This window comes from Bos taurus, chromosome 1 (assembly GCF_002263795.3).
Source record: "Bos taurus isolate L1 Dominette 01449 registration number 42190680 breed Hereford chromosome 1, ARS-UCD2.0, whole genome shotgun sequence".
Classification (NCBI taxonomy): Eukaryota; Metazoa; Chordata; class Mammalia; order Artiodactyla; family Bovidae; genus Bos; species Bos taurus.
The window spans coordinates 70,597,902-70,614,579 of NC_037328.1; the positions used below are offsets into that span (position 1 = coordinate 70,597,902).

At 58.3% G+C, this 16,678-nt stretch overlaps 1 protein-coding gene across 19 annotated transcripts in view; it reads right to left on the reverse strand.

The window, feature by feature from the left end:
• Positions 1–2,286: 2,286 nt before the first annotated feature.
• The window catches only part of TNK2 (tyrosine kinase non receptor 2), a 39,812-nt gene continuing 25,420 nt past the window's right edge, over positions 2,287–16,678 (reverse strand). For 5 of the 19 annotated variants that reach the window (XM_059884470.1, XM_059883486.1, XM_024982013.2 and 2 more), the window contains 11 exons: positions 16,016–16,293; positions 14,448–14,574; positions 13,899–14,045; positions 13,723–13,817; positions 8,496–8,690; positions 7,182–7,273; positions 6,509–6,628; positions 4,525–5,870; positions 4,328–4,423; positions 4,038–4,165; positions 2,287–3,040 (listed from right to left, as the gene is read on the reverse strand). In XM_059884470.1, the coding sequence (XP_059740453.1) occupies positions 3,034–3,040; positions 4,038–4,165; positions 4,328–4,423; positions 4,525–5,870; positions 6,509–6,628; positions 7,182–7,273; positions 8,496–8,690; positions 13,723–13,817; positions 13,899–14,045; positions 14,448–14,574; positions 16,016–16,293 (2,631 nt within the window). In that variant the 3' untranslated portion in view covers positions 2,287–3,033. Of the gene's footprint in view, positions 3,041–4,033; positions 4,166–4,195; positions 4,295–4,327; positions 4,424–4,524; positions 5,871–6,508; positions 6,629–7,181; positions 7,274–8,495; positions 8,691–13,722; positions 13,818–13,898; positions 14,046–14,447; positions 14,575–16,015; positions 16,294–16,678 lie in introns of those variants that run through there. The other 14 variants (XM_059884750.1, XM_015471419.3, XM_059884798.1 and 11 more) reach the window with 11 other exon arrangements.

Consider the following 16,678-nt stretch of genomic DNA (forward strand, 5'->3'; position numbering starts at 1 on the left):
GTCACAGAGTCGGACATGACTGAGCAACTGAACTGACCTGATAATATATTTGATTAATTTCTTTAAATTGCAGCTAAATATAATTTAATTCCTGCCTTTGTGAATCGCATACTCAGAATATATTTGCATCCGAAAGATGCAATATATATATATATATATATGCAATATATAAAGATCTCCTAGGGGGCCTACCCCACAGCCAACCTGGAGCCCCAGACACTAAGGAGAACAACTCAGGCACATCTTGAATTGCCTTTGTTTTTAATAAACCCAAGCCATCAGCTTACTTTATGACTTACCTCTTTTCCTTAAGTTCAGATGATAATATGATAAAGCTCAAAAGGCTAAATTTCTTCTTTCGCTAAATTCCTTAAAACCAGTAAGAGATTAATAATCTAATTTTTAATGGGTCAAAGCTATTAATAAGTAGCTCATAGAAAAGAGATATAAATGGCCCAACTTAGAGGAGTGCATTTTAAAACACACCATTTTCCATGTGTCAGACTGTCTAAAGGTCAGAAAGCTCTGATACCACAAGGAAAGCTCTCACACACCGGTGACTGTGACACTGGGAAGACCCTCCTCTGTGGGGAGAAAGCTGGCAGGATCCCTCAGGAGCTGCATACACGCTAGCTCAGGAACACCGCTTCTGGGAACTCATCCTTCAGATTGCCTTTCAAGTGACGAATAACCCACATTCGCCATTTATTGCTGCAATGGCTGTAACTGAAGAGGACTGGTAACAATCAAATAACTCACCATCCAAAGGGGCCTGGTTAAACAGAGAATGGTTCAGCCATATCCACGCAACCCTAGACAAGACTGGGGAAGCTCTTTCAGTATGGCTAAGGACCTCTTCAGAACACTTTAAGTGAAAAAAACAAGAAACACACAGAAAACTGAGGATAAAGGCAGCCTCTGAAGAGGGGAGGTGGCAGCTGGGGTAGGAAATCTCACTGTATACTCCTGAGTATCTTCTGAATTTTGAACCAAGTGATTATTAGCTATCCAGAAAAAGAAAATTAAAATGCTTATACATATTGAGGCCTTCCATGTTACAACAAACAAAAGGGCTTCCCAGATAGTGCTGGTGGTAAAGAACCCGCCTGCCAATGTAGGAGATACAAGAGACACGAATTTGATCCCTGGATTGGGAAGATCCCCTGGAGAAAAGGACATGGCAACCCACTCCAATATTCTTTTTTTTTTTTTTTCAGTATTCTTGTCCAGAGAATCCCATGGATAGAGGACTTTGGTGGGCTATAGTCCATAGGTTTGCAAAGAGTCAGACATGACTGAAGTGACTTCAGTCAGTTCAGTTGCTCAGTTGTGTCCGACTCTTTGCAACCCCATGAATCACAGCACACCAGGCCTCCCTGTCCATCACCATCTCCCGGAGTTCGCTCAGACTCACGTCCATAGAGTCGGTGATGCCATCCAGCCGTCTCATCCTCTGTCATCCCCTTCTCCTCTTGCCCCCAATCCCTCCCAGCATCAGAGTCTTTTCCAATGAGTCAACTCTTCGCATGAGGTGGCCAAAGTACTGGACTTTCAGCTTTAGCATCATTCCTTCCAAAGAAATCCCAGGGCTGATCTCCTTTAGAATGGACTGGTTGTATCTCCTTGCAGTCCAAGGAACTCTCAAGAGTCTTCTCCAACACCACAGTTCAAAAGCATCAACTCTTCGGCGCTCAGCTTTCTTCACAGTCCAACTCTCACATCCATACATGACCACAGGAAAAACCATAGCCTTGACTAGACGGACCTTTGTTGGCAAAGTAATGTCTCTGATTTTGAATATGCTATCTAGGTTGGTCATAATTTTTCTTCCAAGGAGTAAGCGTCTTTTAATTTTATGGCTGCAGTCACCATCTGCAGTGATTTTGGAGCCCCCAAAAATAAAGTCTGACACTGTTTCCACTGTTTCCCCATCTATTTGCCATGAAGTGATGGGACCAGATGCCATGATCTTAGTTTTCTGAATGTTGAGCTTAGCACATGCTAAAAAAATTTCTGGCTTAAGTCCAGCTAATTGAGTTACTGTACTCTGTCCTACTGTTCTACAGTATATCCTGCCTCACAGAACTCCAGAGATAAAACTTAAGAGACACTGAATTAGGTGGGTTCTGTCCTCAGCCAGCTCAGGAAAGGGAGAGACTCCTTAGGGTCAAAGAGGCCTGTACTTCCTCTTTATCATCAACAGATGGCGCTACAGGGCCTGCTGCCTGGGATAGATGGCTTGGAACCTCAGGCAGCTGACAAAAGAAACAGGCAGACACAAATAAGTAACATAAAATAGAAACTAACTTTATTTCTCTGGAAGAAGCAGATATTCATAGCTGGGGCAGCAACTTTGGCAACAGAGACTGGTGGGAAAACACGGAACAGCACAGGGGAAGAGCTGGGTCAAAGAGGAAGCACTGGTGTCCCTCCAGGGCTGCTGCCCCCTTGGTCTCCTTCCAATCCTGGGCCCTAGGGCCCTGGTCCCTGCCAGAGAACAAACTGGCACCCTAGCTCTGCTACCTGAGCCACCTCAGGCTATTTTCAGGCACAAGATCCTAAGACCGGCCAAGTCCCATAATACGACCATGGTGAGGCCACATTCTGTTCGACAGGGCTCCCTGGAAAGGGCCTAGCCCTGTGAAGGGCCCCCACCCACTTCCTGGTCCACTTCTCTGTATGGCCAACACATCCTCCCTGCCCAAGGTCAAGTCTGGCTTTCCCGCCGGCAAGGCCTGGCCACACCCTTTAGCCACAGGCTCCACCAGGGACTGAAGCCCAGAGGCAGGTCCCTCCTGCACCTTGGCTGGGGCAGCACAGGCTCTGGAGCTGCAGGGTCAGCACTGGGGGAGCGAGGGACAGGCGGGGTGGGGGTCCCAGCGTCCCAGCTTCCTGCTGCCGTGGCCTCGCTCTGCCACTGGGAGCCGTGGATGCAGCAGGTCCTCCAGGCCTGGCAGGGAGTCTCCCCGCCCTCCTCAGATGGACAAGCTTAAGTGATTCCTTCAGGGCAGATCCTCTGGCTCTTCAGGCATCTCAACGCCTAAAGGATGGGAAACAATCAGAAAGCCCTCCGTCAGCAGGGGTCAGTGCAAGAGGATGGAAGGTCCAGGGTAAGCAGGTACGAGAAGGCCTCTTGGTGCAGGCCAAAGGGGTTGAAAATGGGTGGTTCTAGGCAATAATTTTGGAATTTATCATCCTGGATGCCTTCTTTAACCGTGTATCATTAACTGATGCAAATGAGTAAGAATGACCACAAGGTAACGGTTAACATTCAGGGACAGCGTCCTGTGGGCCAGACACCTGCTGTGTGGTATGACAGAGGCATCCCTCATTAATTCTTCTAACCATTTCTATGAGCTTGGAACTAACACTGATACACATGTTACAGATGAGCACCCTGAGAGATCAGGAAAGGAGCATAAGCTGACACCATATGTGAGCAGGGCGTTGGGCTCCAACCAGGCTGTCCTGCCAGGGGACTCTTGACACCCCACACCCTGCCAGCACCTCCCAGGGAAGAAGTTCACTTTTGACTCAATAAAACTTTCATTGGTATTTATACTCTACATCAAGTTTGCTATTAATATACATCTATATATTTTGTCAGATTACATATAAATTTTTTACAGGAAAAGTAATGGATTTTTTTTTATTAGACATTCCTTTAAAAAGGCATTAAAACTTCAAGTGTTATTTTAAACACAAATAGGAAATGAGAAGGTGAGAAGTATTTGTCTAAATTATTGGATCCTAAACTGCTGCTCGCTAGAGCCTGCTTAGGAAGCAAGCTCCCTGCAACCAGAGTGGCTCTGATTCCTCTTACTCATTAGTTCATCTGAACAAAGAAGCTATGAAGTCAAGACAAACGTGCTTAGGAGAAACTGTTTTCCTTGAGAACTGCCTGTCTTGTGGGATTGGGACCCCCTCCCTCCTCCTGCCTGGAGCCCTGTGTCTGGCCGTGCCATGTTGGCTACTCCCAGGGGGGCTGCTCCAGGAAGCCCGGGGACAGGAAGATGGCAGATGCAGGGTTTGCTCACTTGTGGTGGGCAGGGCCGCAGGAGCCCAGCAGGTGGCAGCCGGCCTGTTCCAGGTTCCAGTCGAACATCTCCAGCACATTGTGGCACTCGCCTCGTGGCCGCAGACCCAGACCAAAGAGCTGCTCCACCTGGGGAGCAGAGGGCGGTGCCATGGGACACACTGGGGTGGGGTGCTGGACCAGGGCAGGGCAGAGGAGGGGGGTGGGGGGAGGGAGGGAGAGAGTGGGAGGAGAGCCGCAGAACAGTCTTCAGGGTCCCTGAAAGCCAGAGTGGGCAGGAGGTGGTGGTACCTTCAGATACTGGGCAGCCCTCTGCACGCTCCAGCTGTGGCTCTGCAGGGCCGCCTGGCACTCCTCTGTGGTCACCCCATGCACCATGGCCTGCAGCTGGGCACACCACCCCCACCCGTCAGCACCACTCAGGCCCCTTCCTCTGGGTCCCTCGGGCCCCCGCCCCTTCTCACCCTGCAGCCAGGCCCACTACTCACCATCTGGATCTTGTCTGCAGGCCGCCCAGCCTCTGGCCCGTCCCCGGGGTAGCCCCTCTGTGGCAGCCGAGCAGTGGCCCTCAGGGAGGATGGCCGGGCCCCTGGGTTGCTGTTGTTGCTGGAGAAGTTGGCCTTGGGGTCTGGGGCAGCCTGGGGCATTGGTCGAACAGTGGCAGTGGGGGCGGCTGGGGCTGGGGTGCTGGGCGGGGGCAGCAGCAGGGGTATGGGCGTGGGGTCTGGCCCTCTGGGGCTCTGGGCCTCATGCAGGAAGCGCTGGTAGCGCTCCAGGTAGGGCGGGCGCTCGGGCAGCAGGTAGTAGTGGGTGCTGCTGACCTTCTTCCCGTCTCGGACGATGGGCAAGATGCAGGGGCCGGCCCGCGGGCCAGGCGCCTGGATCACCTGGGGTGTGGCGTACTTGGGGTCTGAGGCAAAGCTCTGGGTGGTGGGCATGGTCTTCCCAGGTGAGCTGGAGAGCCGGGGAGGCAGCGGGGAGCTGCCAGGTGGCACCAGGGGGCTGGGAGTCCTGGAGCCTTGTGGAGACAGGGGCTCCCGGGGAGGCACCCGGGGAGGGGAGGCAGGTCCGGGCCACCGGCCCATCTCCTCCTCACCTGGGGGGACTGGAGACAGCTCACCACGCGAGCGCGTGGGCCTCGGGGGGATGGGCACCCGGGGGGGCACCTGGGGCTTGTCGTCACCCCCAGGGCTGGGTGAGGGGACCAGAGAGCCAGGCGGGACCTGTAGCTGCCGCATGCATTCCTGCTGCAGCGCCTGGAAGATCTCTGCGGTTTGGGCCGAGTTGGGTGGCTTGCCCCCACTCTGGGGTGGGAGGAACAGGTTGTCCTCCAGCGGGGGGAGGAGCCTCGCCGGCTCAGGCACAAAGGCATAGTTGGTCTCGCCCTGGCTGGGCTCAGCAGAGACCCCGGCGCCCACGAGGGTGCTGTTGATGGAGCAGACCTCGAAGTCATCCTCATCCTGGGCCACGTCATCGTAGGCGGGAGGCGGGGGCAGTGGGCGTGCATCCCAGTCCACCACAGGCGTGGGATGCAGGGGCCGGGGCAGGGCCCGTGTAGGGCTCTGTGGCGGGGTCTTGTCCAGCAAGGAACAGGCGTCCATGGCCAGCTGCGCCAGTGATGGGGCACAGGGCCGTGGGGCCGGCACAACAGGCTCCTCGCCGAAATCGATGAGCGTGACCTCGCCACCACCGCGGCCGGCCTTGGTGCCTGGCACCCGGGCTGAGGGCTTCGCGAGCCACAGCCCACGGGGCAGTCCTGGCTTTCGCAGGCCCAGCCTCTTGAAGTCGCTGGACAGGGGGTCTTGGTCCTCACTCACGGGGTCGTAGGTTGGTTCTGTGATGGAAGGGAGAACCCCAACAGGGAGGCAGCGTCAGGCAGGTGGATGGGGAAGACAGTCAAGTATCTCTACCAGCTCCCAATTCCCTGGAAGGGCAGCCCTCAGCCACCAGAATCATCCGTGCACACAGACCCTTTCCAAACAGGAGGGGAGAACCTGCTCTGGGGGCTAGCAGCCCTCCACAGGGGCCAGTGAGCCCCTGCCTCCATTGCAGCTAGAGCAAGCAATACCCCACATCCGCCCGCTTCAATACCCTCTCTATTGACACAAGACCCCAAATCCCTGTGGGCCCTGGTTAGCAATCCCTACTCCGTTACAGCACACCATTAGTGCAGGCAGGGGCTATGGGCCATCTCCCACCGTCAAGGGCAACAGGAGCCATCCTTAGAGAGGACAGGGCTCCCGACAAACTGGCACGAAAGCCCAGACACAGCTTCTGCAGGTCCAGCAGGAAGTGAGGCAGGGCTGCACAATGGTGGGCAGAGGTGGCGGTGGGCACCAGGACCACACTCTTATTCCAGAAGCCCAGGCTTTGGGGGGTTGGGGGGAAGGGCAGGCATGCTGGGCCAGGTCAGCCGCAGAAGCTCACAGCACACGCCCACCTCCCCTCCCCCGGCCGGCCAGGGCTCTGTACCTTCCAGAAGGAGAGGAGTGAGAGGAGAGAGGGGGCGGGGGCGGGGGCCAAGGCACCGGGAGCAGCCCCACTTACTCTGAGTGAAGATGGCAGGCTGAGGAGGGCGAGGTGGAGGCTCCCCTGCAAGAAAGGCCATGCGGAGAGTAGAGGGGCAGAGCAGGAGAGGACAAGGGAGGGGAGACAGAGCCGGAGAGAAGGGCAGAGTGCGGGGGGGAGAGAGAGAGAGAGAAAGTGAATAGGGGGAGTGAACGCACACACCCAGCAGCGATGGGAAGCAATGGGGCGGCAGGATGGGAAAACTGTGTTCCGGACCCACGGGCCCAGGATCCGGGAGATGGATGAGGCTCCCAGCCAAGATGGAGCCTGGGGGGTGGCTTTGGCTCAGGAAAGGAGAGCAGGATTAGGGGGCAGTGAGGAGAGCCAGGATCTGAGCATGGCGGGGAGGAGGAGGGAGAGGAGGAAAGCAGAGAGGGCAGGCCAGCGCTGGCCAGACTGACGATGCCCACCTCGGCGGATACCACTGCCTCTCACCGCCCGCCCCACTCCCCGCCGGAGCCAGGGACACAGCTGTCCCCCGTGGCCCTGACCCAACCGGCTCAGGGTAGCCCGAGGAGGCAGCACCTCTTGCTCGGTAGCTGATGAGCTAGGGGACTGAGGGTTTGGGGACCCTTACTTTTCACCCTGCCCAGATGCTGGGTGGGCCTGGATGTGCTCAGTTCCACGCTCAGCAGGTCAGGAGGGTCCATGGGGTTTCCCAGATACAGTCTGTGGGGAGAAAAGCGGGTCAGAGATGGGTGCAAGTAGGGTGGTGGCAGAGAGGGCACCCTGGGGGAGTTGCTGGGCCTGTGCCCAGGCCTCAGGCAGAGGACAGAAGAGTCCTGTCCAAGCCCCTGATGGACGTGGGTCTGGAGCACAGGACTTCTGGCTCCCAGGCGCTCCCTTCCAAAGATCCAGCAGTGACCAGGGGAGGGTGCCACGGAGAGGGGGCAGAGGAAGAACTCCTGAGTGTAGGCTGAAAAGCCTAGGATTGTATGGGCTCCAAGTACTCCCTGAAAGGGTAGAGCTGGCCCTCTGCAACCCCCACGGCACCCCCACCCCCACTCAGCAGCCACCTGCTGCCACTCTCTTCTCTGCTGCCAGGCCACACTGCCACGGCCGCCTCCTGCAGGGGGTCTGCAACCCCAGCTCTCTCAGGCCCTCCCCGGCTCTGGTGAGGCAAGAGCCCTGGCACCCTCCCTGGGCTCAGTGTCCTGGTGTGCAGAGCAGGGGGTGAAGGGCAGGCTGAACCTCGCCCCTTGGGACAAGGCCTGTCAGAAGATGGAGAAGAAAGCACTGCTCAGAAGCCCAGTGGGGTTGGCACAGGGGCTTGGAGTCCCAGTAGGAGGAGCTCCAGGTGGCTCCCTGGGGCAGGGCCCTCAGGAAGTGACTAATCCTCCTGTGTGTCTTCCCCAGATGCCCCTAGATGACCTCATCCTTTCGCTTAAAGGAAGCTGAACCCCCTCCCAGGTAGAGTAAGCAGGGTGGGGTGGGGTGGGGAGGGGCAGAGGGCTCCGAGCTGCTGCCTAAATGCCCTCTGGAGTGTCCCTGCAGGGAGTTTTTCTGCACCTTGCCTCTCAGGCCTGAGCCAGCAGCTTCCGTCTCTAGGACATGGGTGCTTCCAGCAGAAGAAGGGAAACTGCCACCAAGTACTGGGGATCAGGAGATGCTTCCTACTAACTGCTTCCAAAGGCTACTTCCAAGTCCATTTTCCTAAGGTCAGTTTTCAGGGAGAACTTAAGAGGTGCAGGCCCTAGAGGCCCTTCCACCAAAGGAAGACTTGGTCCAACCTTTGAAGCTGCAACCTCAGGCCTGCCTGCAAGGAAAGGCCTAGGACAGGAGACCCTTGGCCCAGGGCTGTAATGGGGACCTTGGAGGCCTGGAGAGCCTGAGTGCCCGGAGAAGGGCTGCTGGCCCTGGAGCCCCCATGTGGTACCCCACCAGTACTCACTCATCAATCTTGTCAGGGAAGCCCCAGCAGTGGCGGGGGTCACTGTCGCCATGCCCCGTGTGGATGAAGCTATTCTGCAGTGGCTGGCTGATGTCCTGGGCTGACAGACCAGCCACGGAGGTCACCACGTTGCGAGGGAAGGGCCCCACGCACAGCGTCCGCGTGTTCTGCCCACGCCACCAGTAATTCTCAGCCCTGCCCAACAGAGGTGATGTGGTAAATGCCAGGGTGTGGTGGAAGGTCCCAAGGACGGGACCCTTTTCATACCAAGCTCTCTGCACCATGGTATCTGACCACCTCAGCGGAAAAGAACATCAGGGTGAGGGCCCCAGGATCAGAGCAGCCCACCAGCAGCCCCCCAGGATCTGCCACTCACCCAGTACAGGGCCTGGCGTTAGCACAGAGCCTTACCCTAAGCGACTCAGATGGGCCAGACAGCTTTTCCTCCAGTTTAGAAATAAAGAAACACGTTCAAACAAGTAACACAACTTGCCTACAGTTACCAGAGTGCAGCAGATCCAGGATTCAAACCCAGTTGTCAGTCTGTGAAGCCGTACTCTTCTCACCGTACCACCTCACCTCCCTTCTCCCCTGGCAAGGCCTAAGCCCCTGTCCTCCCCTGGCCACCCAATTTCACTCTTCAACCTGGTTCCAGGAGCTCTAAGCTGCAGGGGCCCAAAGGAGCACCACGGCCTTAGCGTTGGGCTTGGGGCCAAGCCCTCCAACCACATCCCTCCTGCAGGCAGGTACTCCTTCAGAAGCTTGGAAGCACCTGGGGCAACCCAAGGTTTACGTATCTCCAGGGCCTTCCACCACCTCCTGCCAGGACTGTGGGACCCTCGCTCTCACCCCCACCCACCTCCTTGCCTTAAACAAGGGGTCCAGGAGGGACCCCAGCCTCCCAGTGTGGCTGGACTGTGGGACCACCAGCCCCTCACTCTGACTTCAGACAGACTCTGTTGGCACAGCCTAGGTCCGGGCCTGGGGTCGGCGGTGGAAGCCGGGCCAGGTGGGCAGGAAAGAACAAAATGCCCTCTTGGATGCTTCGAAAGCCAAAGAGTCAACAGCCCCGAGGCTCCTGCACCTGCTGCTGAGATCGCTCACACTGGGAACAGGCCCAGATTTTGGGCAACGGCAGAGGTGGGGAGGGCCTCCTGCAGCTGTAGGGGGGGTCCATGTGGCACCAAGCTGTGTCCCTTCACTGTCAGCCCCCTACCCGTACACTACCTGTCCACACCAGGGGCATAGAGCAAGGTTTCCTCCCATCTGCAGCCAGATCGGAGGGTTGGGGGAGGTGGAAGCAGGACGGAGGCAGTGAGGCCCATGAGCACAGTGATTCTGGGGGAGCTAGGAGGTGCAAGGGGAGGGCTGAGGGCCCAGCCTCCTTGCCAACAAGGCTGCTTGCCCAGCCACCACAGACACAGCAACCCTGTGATTACCGCCGTGCCTCTCGGGGGTGAGGGCAGGAAGGGAAGGAAGAAGAGAGGACAACACCCGGGAAGGGACAAAGCCCATCCAAAAATAGCAGGGCCATTCCAAGGAGAGGAGCACATCCCCTCCCCACCCCACCTCCAGGCTGGCTGAGGCCAAAGAGGCATAGAGGGGAGGGCCTGGCACCCAGCCCCCGATGCTGCCCTCCCCCCAACACCCACAGGCCCCCGGGTCTCATGGGCCCCTCCGCGGAACAGCCTCAGACACCAAACCCAGCAGCTGGATGCTGGATTCTGCTCTGCACACCTCTCCAGAGATGCTCACTAACTGAGCTGGAGAAGCAGTGCAGAGTGGAACAGACTCACACCGGAATCACGACCACCCAGGGGGGCAGGTGGTCACTCCCTCCACTCCTTCCCTTTTGCTAACACAGCCCCTCACCTGGAAGCCTCCTCTGGACCCACTTCTGAGAGGGGAGAGCAGACTAAGCCTACCTTCCTTGTTACCTGTATGGCCAAGACAAGAGCCAGGCCTAGAAGGAAGGGATCCTTTGTCACTGCTGGGAGTCCTGACACCAAGTCTCAAAAAAGGCTTTGCTACAGGTGGGGGCTGTGGGGAGTGCAGAGTATGTGTAGGAAACATACTTGGGAACCACATCCTAAGCACGGAAGCAGCATCCTCCCAGGGAGAGTCAAATATAACTCCCGAGGTGGCCAATGCTACGTTCCACTGCTCCCAGTCCCCTCCCCCGCCCTCCAAGGCTCTGTGGGATGGAGACACCATCAGCCCAGGAGAAGCAGGTCAGCCTTTCCCACCCAGATTGCTCTGGCCACACCTCCCTTCAGCCCAGAGTCTCCATGGCAACAGGAGGGCACAGTCCCTGAAGCAAACCAGCATCTCCAGCAGGATGGCCTCACAGCATCCTGGGACAGGCGAGATATGAAGCAGCAGCCAGGAACCGGGGCCTGGATTAGGAACCACTGAAGGCTGCCCCAGTCCTACTGGGGACCAGTCCCTGGAAACCTCAGTCCCAGCCTAGGTAGCCTAGAAATGGCTGACAAACGTGGCTTAAACAGTGCTCTAAACACCACCTGAGCGCTTCTCTCCGGGTGTCCCCAGCAGCCCCTGGCCTTGAGGGACAACACAGCCTTTGCTTCCTCCTCCCTCGCCTACCAGAGGAAGCAGAGGCTCCAGGCACCAGCCAGGCCAAGGACCAGCACAATGGATTTCAAAACCTCTGTTCCCCCACACCTCTGTTTCCCTTCTCTGGCTGGTGGAAACAGAACATCAGAGTTCTGTCAGCCATCCTAGCCTCCAAAGACGCACTGGAGAAGAGCGGTCTTCACCCATCCCTCTCAGTCTAGACAGAGCCTCGCAAGCTGGGCTCACAGAACATCTGGTGTCCTCTCTCTGTCCACTGCCTGATACCTCGAGAAGCACTGAGTCTAAAGAACTGGTCAGAGTCAGGGGCAAGGGTGCTCCCAGACTGTGGCTAGGAGACAGTTTCGGCAAGAAGGAATCCAAGTCTAACAGAAGAGCACAGATGTGAGAGAGCTGAGAGCCAGGCTGCTGGAGGATGGAGAAACAGACTGAGACCCACATGCACAAACCCAGACCCAAAGGGACACCCACAGACAGACAGCCCATCCACCTGGAGATGTGGAGACAGAGCCAGGCAAACACACACACTTGGGACCCAAGGACCCAAAGGGACACCCACAAACAGACAGCCCATCCACCCGGAGATGTGGAGACAGAGCCAGGCAAACACACACACTCGGGACCCAAGGACCCAAAGGGACACCCACAGACAGACAGCCCATCCACCCGGAGATGTGGAGACAGAGCCAGGCAAACACACACACTTGGGACCCGAGGACTCAAAGGGACACCCACAGACAGACAGCCCATCCACCCGGAGACATGGAGACAGAGCCAGGCAAACACACACACTCGGGACCCAAGGACCCAAAGGGACACCCACAGACAGACAGCCCATCCACCCGGAGACATGGAGACAGAGCCAGGCAAACCAACGCACTTGGGACCCGAGGACCCAAAGGGACACCCACAGACAGCCCATCCACCCGAAGACATGGAGACAGAGCCAGGCAAACACGCACTTGGGACCCAAGGAAACGAGGCGGCAGCTCAAGCCCTGGCACTACTGACACACGGCCCACTCCCCAAGCCTCGCCGGCTGCCGTGCCTCCTGCCCTCACCTCCCACCTCCTGAGCGGCTCCAGGGACCCACGGCAGGCGCTGTGGTCCAAGTCGGACTGCTGGCCCCAGAGGAAGAGCCCAATGAGCCCACACTGGCAGGCGGTGGCAGCGGAGCCAGCAGCCCGGGACGGAAGGGCGGGGTGGGGGCGGGGTGGGGGCGGGGCCCGCCCACTGGGGCCTCCCAGGAGGAGCGGCTTCCCTGAGCCTCCTGTCCCCCGCCTCGCTCCAGGGGTGACCCTGGGTGCCAGCTCCAGAGACACACGCCCCAGAGACACACCAAGCCCCTGAGTCACCTCCTGGGGAACACTGGGCCCTGGCACATGGTCCCTCACTGAGAGCAAGGGCCTAGGGGCCCTTTACTGAGAGTAAAGGCCTGGGATCTACAGGGCAGAGGAGAGTGCAGGCCCAGGGTTCTGGCATCTGGAGGAGGGAACGGCTGCAGGCTCAGGCTCTGGCCCAAGGTCCTGCCTGCACCTCCAGGAGGGCCCTCATCCTCATCTTCCTATTTCCAGAACCTTCCCCAGACTGCCAAGCCGGAATGCTGGCCTGGAGAGAAGATGCTGGGGGCCACAGGGGTGCAGGTCCCGCTCCTCCACAGACAGCCTGGGCTCTGGGGCCTGTGTCATCAGTCTGACTCAGACCCAGAAGCTCTCCCTTCTCAACAAACACCCATGAGGAACAAAGTTTCTCCAAAGGCCCCAAACCCCAAACCTGAAGTGCAGGTAGAAAGGGCTCCGTGGGAAGCCCCTGCCCCCATCCCTGCCCAGCTCTGAGTCAGAGGAGCTGGGGACTGGGGTGTGGGGTCCAGGGGATTTCCTCCCCTGCTCCTCCATACTCAGCCCCCACCCCAAAGGCACCTCTAGCCGGCCCCACCTCAATCAGTTCCTCAGACATCCCAGGGATCAGATAACAGAGGGTGGGGTGAGCGGTGGGTGGGGACTCCTCCAAGGCAGGCCCACTTGAACTGCGGGGGCTGCAAGTAGAAGACGTGACTCAGGGGATGCTGCCTGTGGGCAGACACGTGCTGCCAGGTGTGAGGGGGAGGGAGGAAAGAGACCCTGCGAGGGCAGCTGGGGACAAAAGGCCTAGCAGAGGATGGAGAGGAGCCCTCGGAGGGAGCTACGGGCTCAGTGGAGGGCAGAGGCTGCCAGGAAAAGGCGGGGCTGCTCTGGGCTACTGCAGGGTGCCCAGGTGAGAGTCCAGAGTCCTTATCCTGACAGGAGGGGAAGAGGAGGGTGGGGGAGGGTAAAAGGAGCCCCCGAGTCCCCAGTTGGGCCCCAGGCCCTGATGCTCCTTCCTACCCACAGTGGTAGCATGGCCCACTGCAGAGCCGCAGCTGAAGCCTAGTGGGCAAAGGGTGGAGGAGACTCCAGGAAGGGAAAGCCCTTTGTATGCCTCGGCACCTGCATACTTCACTCCTCACACTCAGGAGGGGACCCAAGCCTGCCCTCCATCTCGCTGCAGGAGCCAGGGTGTTGCCACAACAGCCTGAGGGGCAGAGGAGCTCTCGGGCCCCAGACGCCTCCTGGCTGAGTCCTTCAAGGCAGTGGGACGCAGACCCCAGGCTCCCTACCTCCCCTCGATGACGGTGATGACATCATTCATCTGGATGTGCAGCTTGTCAGGTTCTTCGAAGTCCTGAAGGGCCCGCATGTCGGTGGGCTGAGCCTGGGGGAGACACCAGTCACTGCCCGCCCCAGGCTGATCTCTGCTTAGATACCCCTGCCCTTGTGGGCACACCTGCCTCACCTCCAGCAGGAAGTCCCGCAGGGCCACAAACGTGGGTCTGTCCTCGGGCTTGTGAGCCCAGCACTGGACCATGACATTGTAGATGTCCTGGGGGCAGTCCTCCGGCCGGGGTAGACGCTCCCCCTCCTTGTCAATCTTATGCAGGATCTGGGGGTGGAGGGGCAGTTTAAGGACAAGCAGAGCACCTGGCTCTTCACCCCCATCTTCCATGTCCCCCAGTCACGGAACCACTGGAACCACAGTCTGCCATGCCTGCACCGCAAAGACCACCTGTGCCTGATCCCCAGGCCTCAGACCCTGACCCCCAGGTCTGCGGCCTCCAAAGAGAGGGCCATGGCAGAGGAGGACCGCGAGCAAGCCAGGCTGGTCTGTTCCTCACCACTGGGGCCATGCTCCCCGCTCAGCTCTCTGAGGGGTTCGAGCAGACACAGGGCACTGGACACAGCGATTCCAACAGGTGAGAGCCACTTCCAACTGGGCCAGGCAGAGAGCCAGGGATCAAATCAACCCCCGGCCACCCGGTGGGGAGCACCACCCCAGCCCCCTCACCTGACTGCCATTGAGGCCAATCCAGGGCTCCTGGCCATAGGTGAACATCTCCCACAGCGTGACCCCAAACATCCAGGTGTCGCTGGCGTGGGAGAAGGTGCGTGTCTTCAGGCTCTCTGGGGCACACCTGGCAGAGGCACGGGTCAAACAGGTCTCTCAGAGAACCCTTGCCCCTGCAGCAGCCCCAGTGGACCCCAAATGCTCCTGCACAAGCCTGCTGTTGCTCTGAGAGCCCAGGCACACAGCAGGCACTGGGGGCACAGTGTGAAGTGGACAGGGCAGGCCTTCTAGACTACGGGGTGCACAGTCGTGGACCCAACCGTCTCTGCTCAGGTCTTTCGTCCACATGCAGCCTGGAGCAGGAAGAGGGGGGGCATTCCCACAGGGAAGCAGGGCAAGGAGGAGGGTCAGAGGCTCCAGGAGGGGCAAAAGGGGGGCGGGGATAAGATCCCAGGCTGTTTTCTAATTGTGGTGGGAGGATGACAATTTCCAGATTTGGGGCAGGATCCTAGGATTTAGGCCATTTCAGCAGGAAGGTGTGGGTGGGAAATCTGGACAGGGCCTGAAGAAGAACCAAAAAGGGTGGGAAGAGGCACAGTGGTGTCCCCAGACGTCCCCACATGCCCTCCGGGGCGAGGAAGAAACATGCCACTGCAGTGAAGCCAGCAAGGGGCAAGCACTCCAGGGTGGACTGCGGTGCCAGAAGTGAGGAGGAAGTGCCCTCGGGGGAGAATCAGAGATGTCTTGTGGGACTCGAGAGCTGGCCCAGCCATTCAAAGAGGGGGTAGAGGGTTGGGGGTGGGAGGGAGGGACACAGGTAAAATCATGTTCCTTAAGACCCACATTCCTCATCTATGAAATGGTAATAACAATAGTCTGCTCGCTTCATAGGGTTGTTTTAAGAGGGCTGCATAACAAAGTGACCTTATAATTTACCAGGGTGCCTGACTATGAAAAGAGGTGTTATTAATCACTGGAGGACATTAGGCAGGATCCAGGATGTGTGATCATCCTCGATATAAGGTCAGTAATTAATTAGGGTGATCGTATATCCTGGATTAGAAGGGTTTTCTGGCAAGCAGAACTGGACCGACTCCTCCCACCCCAAAGCTAGGAGACCACGCTCCTCCAGGTGCCTCTGATATCAGAGGCCCGTGACGGTCTCAGCGCAGGATAAGCTCACACAGGGGCCAGGGCAGGGCCAGATACCAGCCCAGTGTGCAGGTGAACATTTCTCATCAGTCTACAAGGCCCTGCCTGGAACACACCAGCCAGTCTCTGCCTGGCTGACTTCTGCTGTCTTAGGAGCTTAATACTGGGTCTTCCCCAAAGCCTTCCCGCATCCCCACAGCACTTAGCCCTGTGTGTTCCAGCACCCGCTACGAGGGCCCACAAGCATTTCTGGATGGATAAGTGAATGGATGGGCACACGAGAAAGGAAGCCAGGCCCAGAAGACACAATGCCTAGTGGAGGTACAGAAGGCCCTGGAAGCGCCAAGGCCTGGGTGTGTAGGGACTAGGGCGGGGCTGGGTCCAGGGCCTGGGAGCCAGCAGCGCCTGCCCCTCACCAGGCAAAGGGCACCTTGCGATGTTCCTGCATGACGTAGTGGTCGTCGTTCTGGGGCAGTGCTCGCATCAGCCCGAAGTCCCCTATCTTGACCAGGTCGCGGGTGGCCAACAGCAGATTTCGGGCGGCCAGGTCCCGGTGGATGAAGCGCTTGGCCTCCAGGTAGCCCATGCCCTCAGCCACCTGCACAGCGTAGCGGCTCAGGGTGCCCAGCAGGAAGTGGCCCTGGTGCTTGCGCAGCCGGTCCAACAATGATCCCAGAGGTGCCAGCTCTGTCACCTGAGGCCGCAGGGGAGGAGGGAAGGAGGCATAAGCATGGCTGAGCCCTGCCCCTCCCCTCAAGGCCTGCCACTGCCATGCTCCTTCCTGACCTGTCCTCCGGGGCCCTCGCCCTCCAGGGAACATGGGAAACTGAGGCCCAGAGAAGCCACCCAAAGGGGCCCAGCTTTTAGCAATGCCAAAAACTAAACTCTGGGGCCAGGCTCGCCCATAGGTGCAACTCTTTGCCAGAGAACACAAGCACAATCCGGAGAGGGAAGAGAGGTCTGGCTGCACAGTCAGCAGGGCAGGCCTGGGAACCCCTCTGCCACTTGGGGGTGGAGGGACCAAAGCAGGACCTTCGTCAGGAAGGAGTGACCGCAGCACTAGCAGGAGGTGAGGGGGG